Raw genomic sequence first — 21,526 nt, 5'->3', positions numbered from 1 at the left:
GGCGTGGGGACGGTTCCAGGCGCTACGCATGGAAGGGGGAGTAACAAGCAGCAGGTCATGTCACAGGGGACTCAGGACCCTGAGTGCACCTCGTCCATCTGTTCCCCCCACCGCTGCTCAGTCTTAAGGGAGCTGGTTCCTGCACAGCTGACCTCTCACCCTGCAGATGTGGGATCCCTGATCCAGGACGCCATCAGGGCAGAGCTGACCATGCAGGAGCACAGGCTTCCCTCCCACCCGCCAGGGGCCCGCGTCCACACTGCAGGAGGTGGCCATGCCTTACTCCTCCAGGCCCAGCGCCTGCCCCTGACTGACCGCTGACCAGCGAGCCCAGGACAGGGCCCCACAGAGGATAGGCAGCAAGGGCCTCAGAGGCCCTTCGTGTGCAGAGCTGGGGGTATCCTGACCAGGTCTCAGGGGCCAAGAGGAGCCTCAAACCATGATACTGTCCAGATCCCTCACAAGACGGGGCCACTTCACGCGCACCTGTGACAAGCACAGGTGGCCTTTCCACACAAGGACAACCCACACACACAGATGAACCATCCATCTCGGCAGAGATTTATTCTTCCAGGCAAGGAAGTCAATAAATAGATCTTGGGGGGCCTTGACCAGTGAGGGGTGAGAGGTGAGGACTGCATGCCCAGCACCCCGCACTAGCATCAGCATGGAGGTGTGGGTGGGGCAGCTACTGGGGCCAGGATGGCTCCTCCCAGAGCAGGGGCAGCTGCTAGGCCCCTTCCTCCTCCCCCGAGTCCTGCTTCTCCCTCTGGGCGTCGCTCCACTTCTGCGGCGCAATCCTTTTCTTGGGCCCGTGGGGTGGTGGGCCGATGAGGGCCTCAATGTCCTCGTAGTTGATCACTTCCTTTTCCAGTAGGGCACTCGCCAGCTGGAGGAACAAGAGGGCAGTGTGAGCGGCAGATGGGGGCCCGGACAAGAGCCCTTTGAGAGCAGAGCATGGAAGGGGAGGGCCTGGCCTCCCAGACCTGCCACTTCCCAGGGACACAGCACAGGCGGGCAGCCCACGCAAAGAATAGCTCCCTGTCTCCACCTTAGAGACAAGCCCAGCTGCCAGCCTCATTAACTTTTCTACTTCCCTTCCCAATCTGTTTATTTTGGGCAACTTGGATTTCTTCTGCAAACGCGTGTGAGTGTCAGCATGGGGGGCAGCGGAGCTGACGTGCAGGATATAGCCCCCAGTGGGTTCCCGTCACCCCCCACACTGGCTGCTCTGACAGCTGGCCCTTGGACAACATGGGCTTGAACTACGAGGCTCTGCTCACACTTGGGATTTTCTTCAATGAACCTGACTGCAGGAATGGAGACCTACAAGCCACAGATGCAGAATAGTGGGCAGGGAGGGCTGATTGTGAAGGCGGCGCCCAGGGTAAGTTGTGTGGCACTCAGTCCTGGAACTCCAGGACAGTGCGGGCAGGTCATGGTGCACACAGCAACAGGACAGACTCGGCTCCCACGACAGGGTCCTGGCAGGTTCTGCACTGCCCACGGCTCCCAGCAGGCAGGTGTTGCTGGTCTGAGGACCCCATACCACAGTCCCCACAACGCTGCCTTGAAGAAACAGCTGACCATCCACCAGGAGCTGCCCCTTCACTAGGTCCAGAGATGTTGCGCCTCTGGGGTCACTCCAGACCTGACACCCAGCATCACTGTGAGGACATCATACACAGCCCACCTGGGGATGTTCCCCACACACGAGACCAGCCCTCATGCTCTTCTGTCTGCAATAGGAGGGGGACTATCCCAGCCCAGAGGGCCTGGCAGACGTGAGCACCAAGAGCAGGTGACCTGGGTGAAGTGTGGGCGTGGTGGTCACTGGGCTGCGGAAAACAAGCCTGACTGACGGGAGGACCGGTCACGGGCTGAGGGTTCTGTGCCACGTTTGCAGCTCCCTGTGCGTCTAAAACTCTTCTGAGCTTTAAAGTTTAGTGTAAAATTTCCAGAAGTTTGAATTGGGAAGGGGTTAAGCCACATCAACCAGACCCACTGCACACAAGTTGGTAATGGGCCCCAAGAGCTGGCAGTGTCCTCCTGTCTGTCCTGAAGGAACTGGCCCTGGCCTGGCAGGTGCATGACATGAGGCTCAACAAGGCAGGGAAGACGCTGGATCCAGTTGAGCTGGATGGGGCCCGTTGGTCATGTGGTTTTCTGGGATGGGTGAGTGGCTGCGTCAGTGGGAAGTGACAGCAGCCCAGCTCCTGGCAGGCGTGGGGCCAGGGACAGCGGAGGCTCACCGCCTGGAGCTTGTCCAGGTTGTCCCGGAGCACCTGTTCCGTGTGCCTATAGGCAGTGGCCACCAGCAGCCTCGCTTCCTGCGAAGGGAGAAGATGTGTGACGGGTCAGGATGGCTGCCGCTGCGCACAGGGTCCCCTGCGGCCTGGCCCCGGCACTAAGGTGCACGAAGAGACACGAGTGCAGAGCACGGCCTTTCGTGTCTCACAGGGCACAGGAGAGCTCGGCGGCCGGGAGTCTCCTGCCTTCACCTCCACCCCGAGGACTCCTGTGCAAGGGGCCGCCAGCTCCTGGAGACTCGGGCCCTGTTTCGTCCTCCACACCCAAAGCTGCCTACGTGCCGGTGCGCCAGGCCGCCAGAGCTGCCCGAGGGTGGTGACACTGCCTGGCCGTCTCCTCAGGCTGCAGAGATCACAGGCGCTGGCTCTGTCCCCAGAGGCATCTATTTGCTGCCCCTGATGGCCCCGCGGCACCCACAGTTCCATCAGCAGCCAGTGGGGCCTCACCCAGAATCTCAGCTCCTGCAGGCGCGGGGCCAGCACACCACACCCCCTCCCCACACACATGGCTCAGATTGGGAGGGACTCACGTGGTCCATCATCTGCTGAAGGCCCTGGCTGAACGGACGCCGTCCGATGCCTGTGACACCCTCTTGGGCCTCAGGGAAGGAGACAGGCCCAATGCTAGGTGCCATCCCAAACTGCTTCACCATGGAGTAGGCGATGCGGGTGACCTTCCGCAGGTCGTCCTGTGCCCCTGGAGTGTGGGATCAGAAAAGGAGGTTCTTCCCTGGAGCTGCAGGTCAGGGGCCCCACCAGCCCTGACAGCAGAGGTGGGTCCTCAGGGAACAACTGTATCCTGTCACTGGTCCTTAAAACTTAAAAAAATTTTCTTTTGTGTAGAAAAACAACTCAGGGTTTCCCTGGTGGTCCAGTGGTTGGGAATCCACCTGCCAATGTAGGGGGCACAGGTTCAATCCCAGGTCCAGAAGATCCCACATACTGAGGAGCAACGAAGCCCATGGTCCACAACTACTGAAGCCAAAGTGCCCCCCCAGAGCCCATGCTCAGGAACAAGAAAAGCCACCACAATGAAAAGCCTGCATGCTGCAACCAAGACCCAGTGCAGCCAAACACAAAGAACCCTTAATGAAATTCAAGGTGGCGTGTGCATTCTGCTTAAACCCCTCCACAGATTCCCCCTCCCTCACAGAAGGGCTGAGGGTGCCAAAGCAGCACGGGAGCTGCCACTCACCGGAAGTGACCCTGTTGAAAGAGATGGACTCGGACGCGCGGCCGCCCAGGGCCATGCACATGCGCTCGAATAGCTGCTCCCTGGTGAAGAGGTGCTGGTCTCTCGGGAGCATCTGAGCGAAGCCCAGGGCCGCATTGGTCCGAGGAGTGATGGACACCTGCACAATGAGGTGGTCTGTTAGCCGGCAGGGCCCAGGCTTCAGAGATGAGGGGGCACAAGACAGTCTTTGCTCAGAGGGTTTGAAGCAAGGAAACCAATATGAGGTCCCCATATTTATAAGAGTATTTGCAAAAAGGGCGTGAGGACCCCGCACATGACCACGTGTCCTTGAAGGAAAGACTAGTGACAAGAAGAGGTGAGCCCACACAATGAGGCCAGCCCTAAGTAGGCATGGGTCTGAGGGTCACAGCTGCGGGAGGCCACCCCAAGACTCTGAGGCGTGCACATCACCATGCTAGCTGCCAAGGAGCTGGGTGCAGGCAAGAAAACCTCAGCACAACTCATCTACCTGGCCCTCAGCCACCAAATGAATGTCCTATATTCATTTTCTTGAGATACTGCATGAAAACACTGATCATAATTACTGGGTTTTCTCACACACACGGGTCTCAGTCTCAGCCCTCTACAGAGGACACAACGGACCAGCCTGAGCAGCAGGGCACCATCCAAGGCAGCCTGACAGCAACGCTCGGCTGTAGCCAAAACCCCTGGGAGACACCCACACCCAGGTTGCAGCTGCCAGCATGGCCCTCTGTCTGGAGGTCAGGGAACAAGGAATGAGGGGGGACAGGTCCAAGTGGAGGGCAGTTAACAACCCTCAACACGGGGCACCCATGTCCCCAACACGGGCACTGTCCCCAGTGGTCACTCAGGGATGCCCTGTTAGAATGTTACCACCAGGGGCGGCGTCATGGCATTAGCCCTGCCACATACATAAGGTGTGCTGACGACCTTTCTAAGTCAGCACATCTCAGAGCTGATGGTTCGCCTGGCAGTTCTTATTTCCACAACCTACCACGCAGATAGAGAGGGAGACCACAGGTCGTTATGTGGCTTTCCCACAGTCACCCCACCTCCGCCCCTCCAGGCACAAAACATGGGCCTTCCAAAGTGAGCCCAACTGGGCAGCCAGGCCAGGGCTGCCCACACACACCTTCATCACAGCCTCCGTGTGCTCCAGCAGCCAGCCCACCAGGGCGTGGCCCGACTCGTGGAACGCAACCACCTTCTGCTCTTCCTTGGACAGGACCTTGCTCTTCTTGGCAGTCCCTGAAAGAAGCCCAGAAAGGTGAGCTCAGGCACCCCGGGTATATGGCAGGCATGTTCCCAAGGTGCCAATGCAAAGTCGCCACTGGACACTCAGCTTCTGTGTCCCCAGCCCAGCCACCCATCCTCCCCCTGGCTGCTCGGACTGTGAGGATGCCGCAGGAGCCTCGCTCGGCCCACTGACCCCACCACTGAAAACCCCTAGGACTGCAGCCCCTTCAACATGGCCCTCGCTGGGCTGCGGGGCCGACGGCGTGACGTAGCAGGGCAGCTGCAGCCCGCGACTGTCCAGTCCTCTTACCTGAGTCGCTTGACCCTTCACCTCATAACCTTTCATTACATCCCCTGCTCAAGTCACTGCTGAGGCCTCCCCCACTGTCCACTCATTGTTACCCCGAGTAAGCCTTGAGTCAGGGATGCGACTGGGACCACCTATGCTGCCAGCTTCGAGATGACACATCCGACGTGCTGGCTGTGGCAGTCGGGCTGTCCCCCTGGACCCTGCTGGCTGCCACGCGGGAGCACCCTGCCTGAGGGGCACTCGGGCAGGATTCTGGGCGCTCTTCTCTAGTCTTTCCTGCTTAGAACACACTTGCTGGAAACATATCAGTTTTCACACAAAACAACTGGCTTATGTAAACCCTGATTTACAGTGAGAAACCTCAAGGCGAGCCCTTCAGTCTTCGCCCACTCGCCGCCCCCATTGTGGAGGGTCCTCTCCTAGTTTGAAAGACTGAGGGGGACGGGCCATCTGAGCGAGGCGCTGCTTCCTCGGTATCCCGCTCGGTGCCTTGGTTGGAATTCCTTTGAAGGACAAGACGCACCACGTCTGGTGTTGCCACAGGGGCTACGGGAGCCCTGGCCTGCTCTCTTCACAGAAGTCCACGCATTCCACGTCCAACAGCAGTGGGTAAGCACTGCTGAGACGCCGCCCTCCCCTTCCCCCTACAGGGCACGGAGACCCTGGCATAAAAGGCCTCTTCCTAGACCTCAGGAGCAGCAGCTCCAACCCCTGCCCCTGTGGACAGTGGCTGTCTGGGCACCGCCCGTCAGCTCGTGGGCGAAGGACACTGAGTTTGCGAGATTCTTCTACATTTCTGTTTCAACAGCCTGCCTCCTCTTAGTCAACAGAGAGTATCTCAAACTAAGAACAAGTCACACTGTAACATCTGACAGAAAAGCAGGAACGGGTGGCCTGTCTTCCCTCTTGGGCAATAATGCCATCACATGATGTCTAGGCCACCCCCCCACCCCCACAGACAAGTCCACGTACCGGCCACGACGCGCTCCACAGCATAGTCCAGGTTGGACGTGTGCACAGCTGTGTGCCCCTCCCGCGCCGCGTGCAGCGCGGCCTCATTACAGATGTTGGCGATGTCAGCACCTGTCAGCACGGGGGTGGGGGGTGTTAGTAGACGCAGAGGTATGGGGGTGGGAGGGGAGCCACCCTGTCCCCCTCGAGCCGCCCCACAGCTGTGGTCAGCAAGCAGCCTCTCTGGACCCCCTCTATCCTTCCACCCACTGTTCCACACACACACTGAGGGATGAGAAAGGTTCTTGACACCCATGAGGTTCTAGTTCAGGATGTTAAAGGTCCAAAGGGAAGAAACCTACACCATGGTAACGGGTTTACACCATAACAGGGGGTTTTATTTACATCACCCTGTGAAACGAGAACCGTACACAAAAATCTACATTTGTGATAACATGGAGAAGGTGGCTGGGAGGGACACGGCCTCGCAGGGTTGCCTCTGGTGGGGAGCAGTGGGAGGGAGCGAGGCTGGGACCGCCCTGGGGCACAGGAGACAGAACCTCGGGGAAGAGTCCCTCTACCTCTGCCTGCTGGGCACACACCACTCCCACCCCAGCTGTGCTGGCCAAGGAGCCCAGAGCAGGGCTGGAGAGTTCCCAGGGAGGCCTGCCCCCGTTGCCCTGAGACAAGGACCAGCATCCCTACAGCCCTACCACTGAAGCCAGGCGTGAGCTCCGCCAGCCGCTGGGAGTAAAAGCTGCTGGCTCGTGTCAGCTTCAGGCCCTTCAGGTGCTGCTCAAAGATCTCCTTCCGTTCCTAAAGAACAGGGTACAAAGGTCACAGGTCAGAGGCCACGGGACAAAGGCCACAGTGCCGGCTCCCCGCCTGCTGATCAGGAGTCACTGGTTTTAAGGTCAGTTTCTACTCTCAGAAACAAACTCAAGAGCCTCAGACGACACTTCCATGCGCGTCTGCACAGAAACGCTAACCTGCCAGCCACCTGCTACACTTGCCATCCAGACCCTTCCCTGCTCCTGTAGGGTCTCCTGCTCCCTCGGGAGCCACCAGGAAGGCCCGACACCCTCGGAGGTGGGCATCCAAGTTGAGGCCTGAGGCGGCAGGGCCAAGAGGTCCCAGGGCTCACAGCCGTCCACCCCAGCAGGGCCACTGTGCAGCTCACTCTCCAAAGCCACCAGCACATGGGCGTGACGCTCTGCAAAGGCTGTCCACAAAACTCAGCCCAGACATCTCATCATAAAGGTCAGTGAGAGTCAAAACCAGAAGGGCAGGGAGCCTGGATGGACCAGCCAGGTCGCACTGACCTGCAGCGTGGGAAGGTCGATGAAAACGTGCCGGTCCAGTCGGCCCGGCCTCAGCAGAGCATTGTCCAAAATGTCAGCTCGGTTGGTGGCTGCCAGGACGATGACGTGGTCGGTGGTACCCATTCCTGGAGGGACAGACAGTGGCCGTGAAGGTGCGGACCCCAACTGGGCAGCTTCCCCACGGACTGCCAGGACAGCGGCACCACCAGAAAAAGTGAGTACCACCACACCAGTGTGTGGGAGGTACCATACACGTCAGCCTTGCTGACGGAAAAGTGAAAGTCTCACACGGAAATTAGAGGCTTGCTGGAGGCCAGGGCCCTGGACAAACCTGACTCCACTCCCTGGGCCACCCCCACAGCTTGTCTCAGACTCCTGCCTGGGTTGCCCCTTAGGGCTCCCCAAATGCCTGCCCACCACAGGCTGGGGCTATGAACACAGAACCGTGAGATTATGTAACAGTGAAAAGACACTGAAAAGTGGCAGAAACAAACACATGAGAAACAGCAGCTATGCCAGGGGCTCCAGGAGGGCGCTCCCGCAGAACAGCCTCTGTCAGCAAGCAGCCACAGGGCTGGTTTAGGGACTCACACAGTTGTGGACACATACCAAGGGGTGACACTGTACAGACGTCCCCACGGCTGAGTGCCGACTCCTGTGCAGGGCCCGCACTGCAGGTGCCTCTCCGCTAGCACCACCACAAAAACCTCACCGTGCCAGCCCCTCACAACTACTCATCAGTCTGCTCTCTAGAATTCTGTCATTTGTACAATCTCATATACATAGCCTCTGAGGCTGGCCCTTCTCACTCGGCATAAATCCTGAGGTCCAGTCAGGCAGGCTTGCACGACAACACCCGGTGTCCGCACTGTGGCCGGGTGAGCACACACGGAGCTCAGCCAGGCACCCACTGGAGGTCGCACAGGCTCTTTCCAGGGTGTTCAGCTATCACAAGGGAACACTGGAGCACCGTGTTCTGTGGACACCGGATCAGTGTGCAGATCAGATGTGCTCAGTCTGTTCAGAGCCGGCCCAAGAGGCTGCATGCTGTCCGCCCCTGCTGCAGGGGCTCAGGTTTGCTTCACCGACGCCTTTTCACAGCTGCTTCAGTCACTTGAGGGCCCAAGTTCACACAGCGGTCTGGGATCCAGTCTCCTCATCCTCACCATGTCTGCTGTTGCCACTACCTTGATCAAAGACTTGAGTGCACAGCTAAGTGACAAGTGATGCATGTGTGAGGACAGAGTCATGGCCCAGTCACTAGGGAGCTGAGAACAGGCTCTGCCGAGGCGCTGGCTGCACTCGCGAGGAGGTGAAGGCTCAGTGCAGGAGGATGGTGCTTCAGCAAGACGTGCTGGAGCCGCCAGCATCCACACACACAGTGAGCCAGGACCAAGCAGCACGCCTCACGCAGATTCAGTCAACACGGGTCACAGACTAATGTTTTTCCACATTAGGCGTGGGAGGGCTACCTGTGGTTCCCTTTGTTTCCTTTCTATTTTTCTATTGAAGTGTATGTTATTTACAGTGTTCAGGTATGCAACACAGAGGCTCCACTATATTTGCGTATATGTATGTATTCATGTACATTCTCGCAGGTTTTCCTCTATCACAGGTCATTACAAGGTACTGACTATAGGTCCTTGCTGGTTAGATACCTGGGCCTTTTCAAGAACTTGGGCAGAATCGAGTCCACAGGGGTGTGGACGGAAATGTCCACCATGGGGCACCGGGCTCGAAGGCCTCTCTGTGCCCATCAGGCTGTGAGAGGGTGGCAGGTGCCTGGCTTCCGCCTGTGTGGTGGGCTTCCTCCAGCTCTGGCTTCCCACGGCCAGCGCCCACTCCTCCCCAAGGGGTGACAAAGGCTCCTCAGTTGCCCCTGCAGGCGGAAGAGACTCAGCTGTCTCTGTGCACAAAGGCCCCTTCGCAGAAGCCCAGCCTTGCCAGGGCTTCTTGGGGGCGTCCGGGAAGGGGGGGGTGGCTCCTGCGGCTGCAGCAGAGCTGGCAGAAGTCGCCCCCCTCCCAGCAGCATAGAGGAGCAGAGAAGGCGCCAGCTGGGAACGCTTCCTGGGGGTGCACGTCGCCTGGAGGGTTGGTCTCTGGCCTCAAGTGCAAACAACAACAGGAGCGGGGGTGGTGGGGGGGATTGTTGCACAAGGGAGCCCACCATCACCCACACGAGGTCATGACTAGGCACGAGGCTGTGCTTCAGCCTGACGACATGTTAGGAAACCCCCGCTTGGAGAGGAGAGGGCCACCCCACCATGTCCCTGCACAGCCCCCATGACAGTGGCTTCAAAATGCTCTGCCTGTGTCCCACAGGAGCACCACGTTGCCCATCTTTCTAAAGAGAGCCAGAGGTCACAGTCATGTCTGCACTTCTGACAGCAGACTCATCACATCCTATGATGGGATATCTGGGGGGCAGGAGTCTAACTTGCACACAAACAAACAGCACACTCAGGATCCAGCCGCTCACAGCCCAGCACACAGGAAGGGGCCGGTCAGAGCTGGGGGTGGGGTGGGGGGCAGACCCCACTGGGGACCCCATCTCCAAGAAGCATCTCATACAGCCATGTCTCAGGTCCACAATTCTTGGGCACGTCCTCCCCAGGAAGATGGCTCCTCAGACCTTGCCCACGGGGCAGAGAACCTGGGCTATTCTGACTGACACACTCAGATGCAGAGAGGGACACAGGTCTGCAGGGGCACCCCCAGATGCAAACGGTCCTCAGGCCCTGACGAGGCTGCCCTTTCCTCGGCCATGTGAGAAATCACTTTGATTTTGAACCTGAGGGGCTTTCACATGATGAAACGCTCCCGTGCATCAGCCCCCTGACCTGACCAGCTGCAGGCCCGAATCCCGGCACCAAGGTCAGGGGGCGTGGGCGCCAAGGCCAGCTGCACGGCTCTTGCCAACACCCGGGCCTGACCTGGAGGAAGTGTCAGCCACAAGGGCAAGGACGGGGAGTCAGGCCCAGGCTGGAGAAGACTAAGGAGACAAGACACTTAGGCAACATGAGCCTGCCCTGGGCCCTGCAGAAGCGCACATCTGCCCGAAGCCCACGTCATGCCTCTTCCACGTCGGCCTTCAGGCTGTGGGGTGTGGGGGGGAAGGACGCTTATAGGAATTCTGACTGCTTCTGCAGTGCTTTTTAAGTCTGAGACTCTGAAAATAAGAGGCCAAAAAAAGTTTCACATTTAGCCACATACAGCCAGAGTCCATTGCCCCACACACTGGTCACCAGATCCACCATCCCAAACACTAAGAACACTTTAAAGAGGAAAATAAATACACCAATAAATGATTCTCTTAGGACCAAAACTACTTTGAGAAGAAAGCATCTTTCTCATCTTCAAGACCTAGAACAGAACTAGAATTCTGATTAAAGAAAACTTATAGATGGCTCCTGCAGAGCTGGAGCATGGGGAGGGGAGAATGTGGAGCTGGTATTTAATGGGGACAGTTTGTGTTTGGGAAGATAAGAAAGTTCTGGAGACGGATTGTGGTGATGGTTATAGAACACTGGGAATGTACTTACAGCCATTAAACTCTGCACTTAAAAATGGTTAAAATGGCTTAATTTTATGGTTTGTATATTTTACTATAAACAACACAAACACATAATATCTACACCACCCCCCCCCGCCCCGCCCTGGCCAAAGAGGATCTTACAAGAGTAGCTCAAGAGAAAAACAACTCCATTAAATAACTGTGTGGCAGCCAGTTCCAGAGGTCATCTCAAGGACAGCTGACACAGCATCCCCAGCAGTGTACCTGAGGCACCCACTGTGCCCTCGCTGGGCACAGACTCTTGTCAGCATGACCCCTGCCTGACCCCCTCTGAGACTGACGACCACTGTCATGACCTGACTCCACATGATATTCCCAGCTTTTCTTCCTTATTTCACCACTGCCCTGACTTTGGGAAATTGAAAGTTATGTTTCTGGTTACCTCCTGCTGGAGAAGAGTTCCTGGTGCTGACGTCCCCTCACTGTCCACCAACATCCCCGCCGATCCCGGCCCCATGGTGCTCACCGTCCATCTCCACCAGCAGCTGGTTGAGCGTCTGCTCCTCCTCTGTGTTGGAGAAGCCGGACACGGCGGTGGAACGCTTCTTGCCCACGGCGTCGATCTCGTCGATGTACACGATGCAGGGGGCCCGGGCCCGGGCTTCCTTGAAGAGGCTCCGCACACGGGCTGCACCGAGGCCTGAGGACACAGAGGACGGGGAAGCGGGCAGGTCATGGGTACGAGCCCTGCTCTCACGGAAAGCCCAGTAGGTGGCCTCTGCTGCACACTGGCTAGCCCACTCCCTCCTGGACTCCCCAGGACGTCAGCGCCTGCTCCTTCCATGCCCATGACTCCCAGACACAGGTCTTGTGTTTCCACCTTCACCCCCACAGCCCCTGACATGCAGCCAGGTGGGCCCACCTCCAATGACCTCCACGAATTCTGGGCCAGCCATCGCCAGGAAGGGCACCTGGGCCTCCGTGGCCACTGCCTTGGCCAGCAGCGTCTTCCCGCAGCCGGGGGGGCCAAGCAACAGCGCACCCTTCGGGACCTTGGCACCAAGCTGAAGGAAGCGCTCCGGGCTCTAGGAGAGCAGCAGAATGTGCAGGCTGATCTCTGGGCTCCAGAGAATCATCCAGGCACGACCCTCGGAAGGCTTGGGTCCTGTACTGGTCCTGTCCATGCAGCTTAGGGAGAGCACAGTGCTCCGCCATGACAGGTGACGGGCCGCGCAGGGCACCATCGGTCCGGGTTGAGCAGGGGACGCACCAGGAGCCCAGCATCAGGCTGGGCAGTACCTCCCCCGCACCGTGCCCCATGTGCTCACCTTCAGATAATCCACGAACTCTTTGACCTCCAGCTTGGCCTCATGCATTCCTGCCACGTCTTTGAAGCTGACTCCTTTCCCCATCTTGCCATCCACAATTGTGAAACGAGCCATTTTCAGCTGATTCTGGGCAGAAAGATAGAGGGCGGAGCCCTATGCAGCCCAGCGGGGCAGGGCGGAGGAGCCTGGGGGCCTGTTCACCTACATGTCTTCCCAACCCTCCACTCGCTCAGACAGCAGGTAAGGGCACCGTCCAGACACATGAGGGCGGTGACAGAGGCTGCCTGGCACTGAGCAGTTTGCTCTAAAGGAAAATGCTTCCCACATTAACCAGGTAATTTAACAGAGTCTGTGTGGGAGTGTTCTTATTTCTCTATGTGACTTTCCCCATTAGCCTCTGACTTCTTTTACTGATTTATATAAAAGTTACCGAAAGACACTCAATTCTGCAAGTGTTGGTAAAAACGTCACCTCGTCAATTTCTGGCAAGCAATCTGGCTGGACAGACAAGCTCTCAGTGAGCAGCTCACCTCAGCCAGAATCTCCTTCAGCTCTCAAAAGAGGCAGTGTGTGGAATTCGTCACAGTGTTATTTAAGTACAACAAAAAAACAGCCCAGAATGTGCAAGAATTATCACACCGGTTGAGCCAGGTATACTGCACCCGAGACACCACGCTGCCCAGTGTGGATGCAAGTCCAGAGCTCCCGAGGGCCCATTCGGGGGGAGGCAGGGGCACTCTATCCCTGCCACCCCAGTTCCCAGGAGGGCCTCCTCTGTGGCCCTTTGCTGACGTGGCCGATGAGCCAGGTACAACTTGACAGGGAGGGCAAGTGCACACTGCACTGAATGCACTGGAACAAGAGAATACTTGTGGAGTGTATTAAGGCTGTTCTTTCGAAGACAACCTTCCAAGATGTCTCAGCTAGTACATGAAACCCCCAAAAGTCAAACCCAGCTAAGAAGGAAGTGCAGAGCGCACTGTAGTATGGACCCCCTTGGGTTCAGCCCCTCCCACGTCACAGAAGGGGCCTGGGCTAGAGCTGGGGAGCGGAGCCCCCATGTCAGTCAGACAGAAGGAAAGAAGAGCTGCCAGTTCGGCCTTTGACAGGCTAGCATCCACTGCGCACCCATCCTGCCATTTACGGGAGAGGGTTCAGCCCAAACACAAACAAAATCCCAATGGCACAAGTTCAGGGGAACAATCTGCACAACTTACAAAAGCACTGAATCCGCCTTCCCGTCCCGTCATCCCAGCCAGACGGAAAACATACCACAGGATGGCCAGGCCCACGGCAGTCATCCCCAGGGCGTAGAGGGCGCTGGTGAGAGAGACAGGCGGGCAGAGGCTCAGGCGTGGCTCTGGGCAGCCCCCGGACACGCCTCACCCGGGCTGGGCCCAGACCTCCCAGAAGGAAAAGGACCCCCTTGCTCTGAGACCAACCTGTGGAGCCAGCACTGAAAATGCATCTCCTCGTCCAGTTCTTACCGCCCCCCTTCCTCCATACACTGCCCAGGTCTGGGTACCGTGGTGCTGAGCCGGCAGCACCCACCAGGCATGAAGCCAGAGCCACCACCCACTGTCCAGAGCCCTGGACAGCTCTCAGCCACCAAGAGCAGCTCTTCACCGTCCATGCGTGACGTCCATGCGTCCTGCTTTCAAAAGTAGGCCATCGCTTTGGGTCACTAAGCAAAATCAGCCTAACAGTACAAAGAGCAAACCCTGGGGCCTCACCCCAGATGAAGAGGGGTGTGCCCCCACCCCCTAGAACAAGCAGAGGTGCTGCCTGGGAGCCCTGCCCCGAGGAGCTGGAGCTGTGACAGACACATGGCACTTTCCAGATGCCTCCAGTCCCCATGAGGGGACACAGCCCTGTGGACACCGCAGTCCCAGCGCCCAGCTACACACCCAGGCCCACCGAGTAACTGGTTCCCCCTCAGGAGGGTATAGACCCTGCCGCCCGTAGGCCCTGCACAGAACCAACAGGTTCCCAGGGAACCTCTGCTTCTCCCTTCCCCGCCCCACCTTCCTGTTTGCAGATGGCAGCAAACCCACCCTGCGCTGAACAAAAAGCACCACAGACTACTGGAGCAGTGACCAAGGAACTCCAGGCTTTCCGCCCCACGCCACCCACTCCCAGGCCTGCCTCCACCAGGGGCTCAGTTCACGGTGGGCACAGCCAGTGTGAGACTCTGTTTGGACTTTTTGTCTCTCACGTCACAGAGTGAAGCCTGGTTTAATTCAGAGGCCCACAGAAACGACCAACCTACTTTCCAAAGAATCCCGTCCGCTTGTAGGAAACTGGAATCCTGTCCTTGCCTTCGATATTCAGCTCATCCTCGGCTGCTCGAAGCTTCTCTTCAAATTTGTCGATATTTGCCACCTGCATTCGGTACATCAGCGCCAGCCGCTGGGGGCAGAGTGCAGAGGCATGTGAGAGGGACAGACAGGCCAGACGGCTGACCCCGAGGACAGAGAACGGTGCCCCCGCCACACGCGGACAGCTACAGGGCTTCAGAAGCAGATGCCTGCTGCTCAGAAACCTCCTCCACATCTTGAAAGTTTTTGTTTTCTCAAACACAATTACAATGAAATGTTCACTAACAGAAGGTTTTGAGCAAATGCAGGCCAGCACGTGCAACTGAAACTCAGCACCGGGCTGGCACTCTGCTGGAGGGCAAAGCAGACCCTGACAATGAGCCTCCAGTGTGGGACCTGGACCCATAGTCACCCTCCAAAGATTCATTGTTTGCCTGTCGGCTGGACCTGACAGTCAACCAAGGGGGCTTTCTCGGTCCTCAGGGAGACGAGAGGCTAAGGAAGAGGGAGTGGGTGGCATTTTCTGGAGGCTAGCAGGAAGATCTCATCACTGCCACCCCGGCCCACATCAATCATCTTTCCAGCAGCCGTGCTTTCCAGAGGAAACTGTCCTTTCTGATTCTAAGTTCTCTTGGAACTTAAACCAAGCAACTAGATCTCCCTCTGAAGTCTCTTCAAAGTCTAGTGTGATGACCATCATTGAGTGCTCAGGCTCCACTTTGGAGGTTAAAAGGCCAGGTCCTCACAGCAGGATCCACCCAGCCAGGTTCCAGCACTGTCACAGGTACCTCTCTGCTCCGTGATGCCAGATCTGCTACTGGGGTGAAGCCCATGCACCCCTCTTCCTCTCCCCTGCTGGTATAGCTGGGGGCTACCTGTGGTGGGGAGGAGCAGGGTCCCTCTCCTCTGCCCCCTTTCCTTCCTGTTTCTTTCAAGGGCCGGTCCTTGCCAACCCTTCTCTCTGCCACCTGTTCCGGCTGGAGGGGTTTCCACCTCCCTCCTGCTGCTCACATGCCAGGGGGACCCTGGACGTCCGCTGCCACCCTCCCGGCTCCTCCCGAGGACCACATGGCCCGGCCCCCTTCTCAAAGACTCCAGGCTCCTCCTTAAATCAAGACACTCACGGCTGGCTCTAAGCAACCCCCGCTGGCGCGGCACTCACAGGCCGCCCGAACACCACGGCACCGGGATGCAGGTACACCTCCACCACGTCGCTCTCGGGCACCACCTGCACCCGCTGCACCTCGCCCTTGGCCAGCATCTCGTGCACGAAGTCATTCCAGGAGATGTTGCCTCCGCTGGAGCCCAGCGCATTGAGCAGACTCATGATCACTGCGATGACGAATAGGGTGCGCAGCCGCTCTCGGTACATCTGGTCCTCGCGCTCCCGGCGCCTGCGCTCCTCTGCCGGGTGGGGAGCAGGCGTGAGAGGAGGGCGGAGCTCGATGCCCGGCCCCACGCCCCGCCCCACGGCCCTCCCCACCCCCACCCTATACCCAAAGGAGGGCTCTGCACCCTCTGCAGTCTCTGCGTCATCCCACTGCGCTTAGTCGCCCAGTCTACACTTGGCCAATATTACAACAAAGTGACTAATTACAAGCTGTTCAAGGTCACTAACATTCCTGTTCACTGAGGTCCCATCTGCTTAGATAACATGAAACCATTTTTAAAGTAAAAAACCTCCCCAGGGTACTTCCCTGGCAGTCCTGTGGCTAAGACTGCCCTTCCAATGCAGGGGGCGAGGGTTCCATCCCACAGGTCCCCGGGGGAAGCCCCCCTCCGCCCAAAAAATTAGACTGATATACCTTCGTCATCCTCAGGGCTCCGTCCCTTGGCTTTATCATTGTCCTTGGTCTTCTGCTTCCTCCTCGAAGTGTTAAAATAGTGAGTGCCTCCTACAAGAAACAGAGAAAGTGCTTAACAGCAACCAGACCTGCAATTACAGGGAGACATTCAGGACAAAGGGCTTCCCTGGTGGCTCAGACGGTAAATAATCTGCTTGCAATGCAGGAGACCTGGGTTCAATCCCTGGGTTGGAAAGATCCTCTGGAGAAGGGAATGAGAGCAAAAATGTTTAGCCACTCAGTTGGTCTGACTCTTTGTGACCCCATGGACTTAACTTTTCCCCATGGAGCCCATCAGGCTCCTCTGTCCATGGGATTTCCAGGCAAGAATACTGGAATGGGTTGTCATTCCCTTCTCCAGGGGATCTTCCCGACCCAGGGATCATACCTGGGCCTCCTGCATTGCAGGCAGAATTCTTTACCATCTGAGCCACAATGAAGACCAGAAAGGAATGGCAACCCACTGTAGTATTCTTGACTGGACAATTTCATGGACAGAGGAGCCTGGCAAGCTACACAGTCCATGTGGTTGCAAAGAGTCGGACATGACTGAGCACTAACATACACACTCAGGAGAAGAGGACACTTCCAGACAACCAACAAAACATAAACTATCGAGAACCTACCTGCAGAGGATTTAGAAATTCAGATGATTATTCTTGGTACAATCTTTACTCACTATAAATGATAAACTACTTCAATTGAAGATAAGTGTTTTTATAATTTAAAGTAGCCAACGTGATGGAATAAAAGTTATGAACATCAACTTGAGAAAGCGTCACGGGTCTGTGGGAGAACTACCCTTCCCACACACAGCCGTCTTCGGAAACGAGCAGCACAAGCGGCTGTAGCACAGCAGCGCCCACTCCACACACTGAGGCTCTGGCTCGTCCACGTCAGCGCCTAAAACAGGGGAGAGCGCCTCAGAAAGCCACTGGGCTGCACCTTCCTTCACAGGTACTAACAAAATCACAAATAAAACCGCCTCTGTGCCCACCAGACACAGGGCTGTTGGAGGGTGAGGGCTGTGCTGCTGGGGGCACATGTGGGCTGCTGGGACTGGGTAGGCACAAGGCTGCTTGTCTGCAGCAGTGGAAGATTCTACTGTTTTCCCGTTCCAACTGAACAAAGCGGGGAGTAAAAGCATAGCTGTCAACCCTTACAGGCCTTTGATGTAAGATAAAGGAGACAGCAGGGGACTTCTGTGGTCCAGTGGTTAAGATTCCCTTTCAGAGCAAGGGCGCAGGTTCCATCCCTGGTCTGGGAACTAAGCTCCCATACGCTACAGGATGCAGCCAAAAGTTTTTAGAAAGAGAGCAAGAGAGACAGCAGGATTATCACAAGATGTCATGAAACGGTGCAACTCTAGTGTAAAATCAAGGTATGTTTACTTAATTTCTGCACATAAACCATACACAGTTTGTAACTTCTTACTCACCGTTGCTGGAGCTCACTACAGAACATGAAAATGTTAGTTGCTCAGTCACGTCTGACTCTTTGTGACCCCATGGACTGGAGCCCACCAGGCTCCTCTGCCAATGGAATCTCCAGGCAAGAATGCTGGAGTGGGTAGCCATTCCCTTCTTCAGGGGATGTTCCCAACCTAGGGATCGAATCCATATTCTCCTGCATTGCAGGCAGATTCTTTACTATCTGAGCCACCAGGGAACATGAAAAACATTTGTCAAGCAGCCCTTACTAAGCTTGTAGCTCCTGAGTAAGCACTACTGGAGCTGGCTACAGAGCATGAAAAACCTTTGACAAGCAGCCCAATCATGGCCAGAAATTTTTTTTTTCCACTTATTTTTATTAGTTGGAGGCTAATTACTTTACAATATTGTAGTGGTTTTTGCCATACACTGACATGAATCAGCCATGGATTTACATGTGTTCCCCATCCTGATCCCCTCTCCCCATGGCCAGAATTTTTAAAAAAAGAAGAGACAACTCAAAATAAGCAAAAGTGGCCTGTTCTGACCTTAGACAAATTTCCTTCTCAAAAACTTCACTTCAGAGCATCTGAGGGCTCACACCGGGTAGCAGCTGAAGGGCCTCTTAGTGATTTCGTTTTTTCTGACAATGTCAAACAAGCAGTCCTCTGAATTTATTCACAAATGCCACACGTTCTGCCTGTCACTTCTGTTTTTCCAAACATACAAACCTAGAAGTTTCCAGAGTCCGACTGGATTCTGTACAATGTGCTGTTTCACCAACAATCTGCTGATTCCTTCAAAGGTAGGGGTTAGCAGTTGCAACTGGAAACTCTGAAAAGAAGGACACAGAGCCTCAATCACACGGACGCCACAGCACAGCTGGCAGTGCCAACTCACCCCCGATACAAAATTTTTCCTAAGAGCGCCAAGATTCATTTATGTAATATTTACACTGCCCTGAAATATGAACCAATAATCTGAGCATTATTTCAAAGTTTTACCATAACATCAAAAGAAAAAAAAAGTTCCAAAAGTCAACAGCAAACAAGTCAGAGAAACGCTGAAATGGAGGTGCAGAACACTGGCTGCCATTCTGTGCCCCAGGATTCCTGCGGGACACAAGGAGCAAAGGCTTCACTGGTCGTCCAGACCTTTTTCTCCCAACATCTCCAGACAACCATTCCTTGTGGAACATTCCCAGGAAGACCAGTTTCCCACTTGAATGTATTTTATGTTACGGTTAATGGTTCAACTTAATTTTTTTATCTCAGTGGTAGCAATTTCTTCATTTATATTGACTTATTTATTTTAAGGGCTTCCCTGGTGGCTCAGATGGCAAAGTCTGGCCGCAATTCAGGAGACCAGGGTTCGATTGCTGGATCGGGAAGATTTCCAGGAGAAGGGAATGGCTACCCATTCCAGTATTCTAGCCTGGAGAATTCCAGGGACAGAGGAGTCTAGCAGACCATAGTCCATGAGGTCCCAAAGACTGGGACATGACTAAGTGACTAACACACTTAACATACATACATTTATTTTAAATTCTTTCCCTTAGTTCATCCCTGATCGGCTGCTGTTATGAAGAAAAGTAACTCCTTACCAAAAGAGTATGCTACATATAATCTCCTATTAGCAACAGGTTAAAAATTCCTAGTACATACAATTATTATCCAGTTTAATTAATACTACTGTACTTGGTTCAGTAATGACCAGGAGGCATATAAGGGAGAACCACGGAGAGACAGACTGGGTACCATAAACGAGGAACAGTGTGTCAGGCACAGCACAGACAAGTCATTCTTCAAAGTCAACCCTAGACGCTGTTTGTTTAAACCAGATTTTGTTATTACTGTTCTAGTTGTTAGTGAGGTAATCTGTTAAGTATCCACAAGTATGTGTGAATTGCCTACTTCAGTCCTTATTTATTTTCATAGAATACTCAAGTCTGACTAAAATTAATGAATTATGATTTTCCTTTCAATAGAACTAAAAACAAAACCAAGTGTAATACATCCATTCAGTTCAGTTCAGTCGCTCAGTCGTGTCCAACTCTTTGCCACGCCATGGACTGCAGCACGCCAGGCCTCCCTGTCCATCACCAACTCCCGAAGTTTATTCAAACTCACGTCCACTGAGTCGGTGATGCCATCCAACCATTGCATATTCTGTCGTCCCCTTCTCCTCCTGCCTTCAATCCCTCCCAGCATCAGGGTCTTTTCCAATGAGTCAGTTCTTTGCATCAGGTGGCCAGAGTATTGGAGTTTCAGCTTCAGCATCAGTCCTTCCAATGAATATTCAGGACTGATTTCTTTTAGGATGGACTGGGTTGGATCTCCTTGCAGTCCAAGGGACTCGCGAGAGTCTTCTCCAACACCACAGTTCAAAAGCATCAATTCTTTGGTGCTCAGCTTTCTTTATAGTCCAACCCTCACATCCAAATATCACTACTGGAAAAACCATACCCTTGACTAGATGGACCTTTGTTGGCAAAGTAATGTCTCTGCTTTTTAAAATGCTGTCTAGGTTGGTCATAACTTTTCTTCCAAGGAGTAAGCGTCTTTTAATTTCATGGCTGCAGTCATCATCTGCAGTCATTTTGGAGCTCCCCCAAAATAAAGTCTGCCACCGTTTCCCCATCTATTGCATGAAGTGATGGGACTGGATGCCATGATCTATAGTTGTCCTCAGACTCAGAAAGGGTGTAGAATAGGATTATGATATGAAATTGGTCCTCAACTTATGGTAAAATACAATAACAATACATTACAACCTAAAATGTGAGGGTTGGGGTCCTAATAGAGGGCTAAAAAAATCAGTGAAAAAAGCACTTAGGGTCTGTTTCCAGAGTGAAATGTTAACAGTAACAGGGCCTGGAACACACCCGTCACACAGAAGGTCAATGAATTTGTGTCCATAACATGTCAAGCTACACGATAAGAGTAAAATACAGTTACAAGGTACTTGGCTCACACAAAAAACCGCTCAGAGCAATTGGAAGGCGATAGAATTCATCCTGGAGTGATCTGATCTATATGAGTGCAAATAATTCTCTGCTAGAAATTAGTGAAACTCTTACTCGATTCAATTTCAAAACGCCAGGAAGACGCGCAAAAAATATCAATATACGAAACAAGTGCTGTTGTTGTTCAGTCGCTAAATCCTGTGTGACCCTTGCGACCCCATGGACTGTAGCCCGTCAGGCTCTTCTGTCCATGGGATTTCCCAGGCAAGAATACAGTGGGTTGCCAGTTCCTCCTCCAGAGATCTTACCCACCCAGGGTACCATCCTGCACTGGCAGGCCGGTTCTTTACCACTGAGCCACCAGGGAAGCCCGAAACAAGGACTAGAAAAGTCCAACTGTGCGGCCTCACCCCTGGTCTCTCCCTCGGGCTGCCCGCCGGCCTCGCCGCCCGCCTCTCCTCCGGGTTGCAGGCAGGAGCTGCCTCTCGGAAGACGAAGCCGAAGCGGCGGAGAGCATCTTCCACATTACCATCCCAAACGCCGCTGCCGGAGGCCCGCACATTACCTGCAGGGCTCGGCCTCCAGGCCCGACGAGGCCCATCGGAGGCCTGTGGACGACATACGGCCACCTCCACTTGGCCCCGGAGGAGCAGCCTGGGCTCCAGCCTGAGTAGGGGCACCGCAGCCGCCCCGGACCCGGTCCCGGACCGGGGCGGAGAGCGCGCAGCAGCAGCCACACGGCCGCCATGTTGACCCGGAAGCCGCGCCTGCTCTATTGGGGGC

At 55.2% G+C, this 21,526-nt stretch overlaps 1 protein-coding gene across 1 annotated transcript; it reads right to left on the bottom strand.

Moving 5' to 3' along the window:
• Nucleotides 1-540: 540 nt before the first annotated feature.
• Nucleotides 541-21,525, bottom strand: SPG7 (SPG7 matrix AAA peptidase subunit, paraplegin). Its single transcript, XM_043898307.1, has 17 exons — nucleotides 21,309-21,525; nucleotides 18,510-18,612; nucleotides 16,310-16,399; nucleotides 15,667-15,908; nucleotides 14,456-14,595; nucleotides 13,404-13,506; nucleotides 12,187-12,312; nucleotides 11,781-11,943; nucleotides 11,385-11,558; nucleotides 7,345-7,469; nucleotides 6,736-6,838; nucleotides 6,044-6,154; nucleotides 4,658-4,773; nucleotides 3,505-3,661; nucleotides 2,840-3,006; nucleotides 2,253-2,330; nucleotides 541-889 (listed from the first exon to the last, which is right to left on the bottom strand). Exons 1-17 carry the CDS (start codon nucleotides 21,489-21,491, stop codon nucleotides 731-733), a joined length of 2,340 nt encoding a protein of 779 aa, XP_043754242.1. The 5' UTR covers nucleotides 21,492-21,525; the 3' UTR covers nucleotides 541-730.
• Between the last annotated feature and the right edge of the window lies 1 nt (nucleotide 21,526).

The sequence above is a fragment of the Cervus elaphus genome, chromosome 4, assembly GCF_910594005.1.
Source record: "Cervus elaphus chromosome 4, mCerEla1.1, whole genome shotgun sequence".
Taxonomy (NCBI): Eukaryota; Metazoa; Chordata; class Mammalia; order Artiodactyla; family Cervidae; genus Cervus; species Cervus elaphus.
Note: the sequence above shows the minus strand (reverse complement) of the source record. Positions and strands in the feature narration are given on the sequence as shown.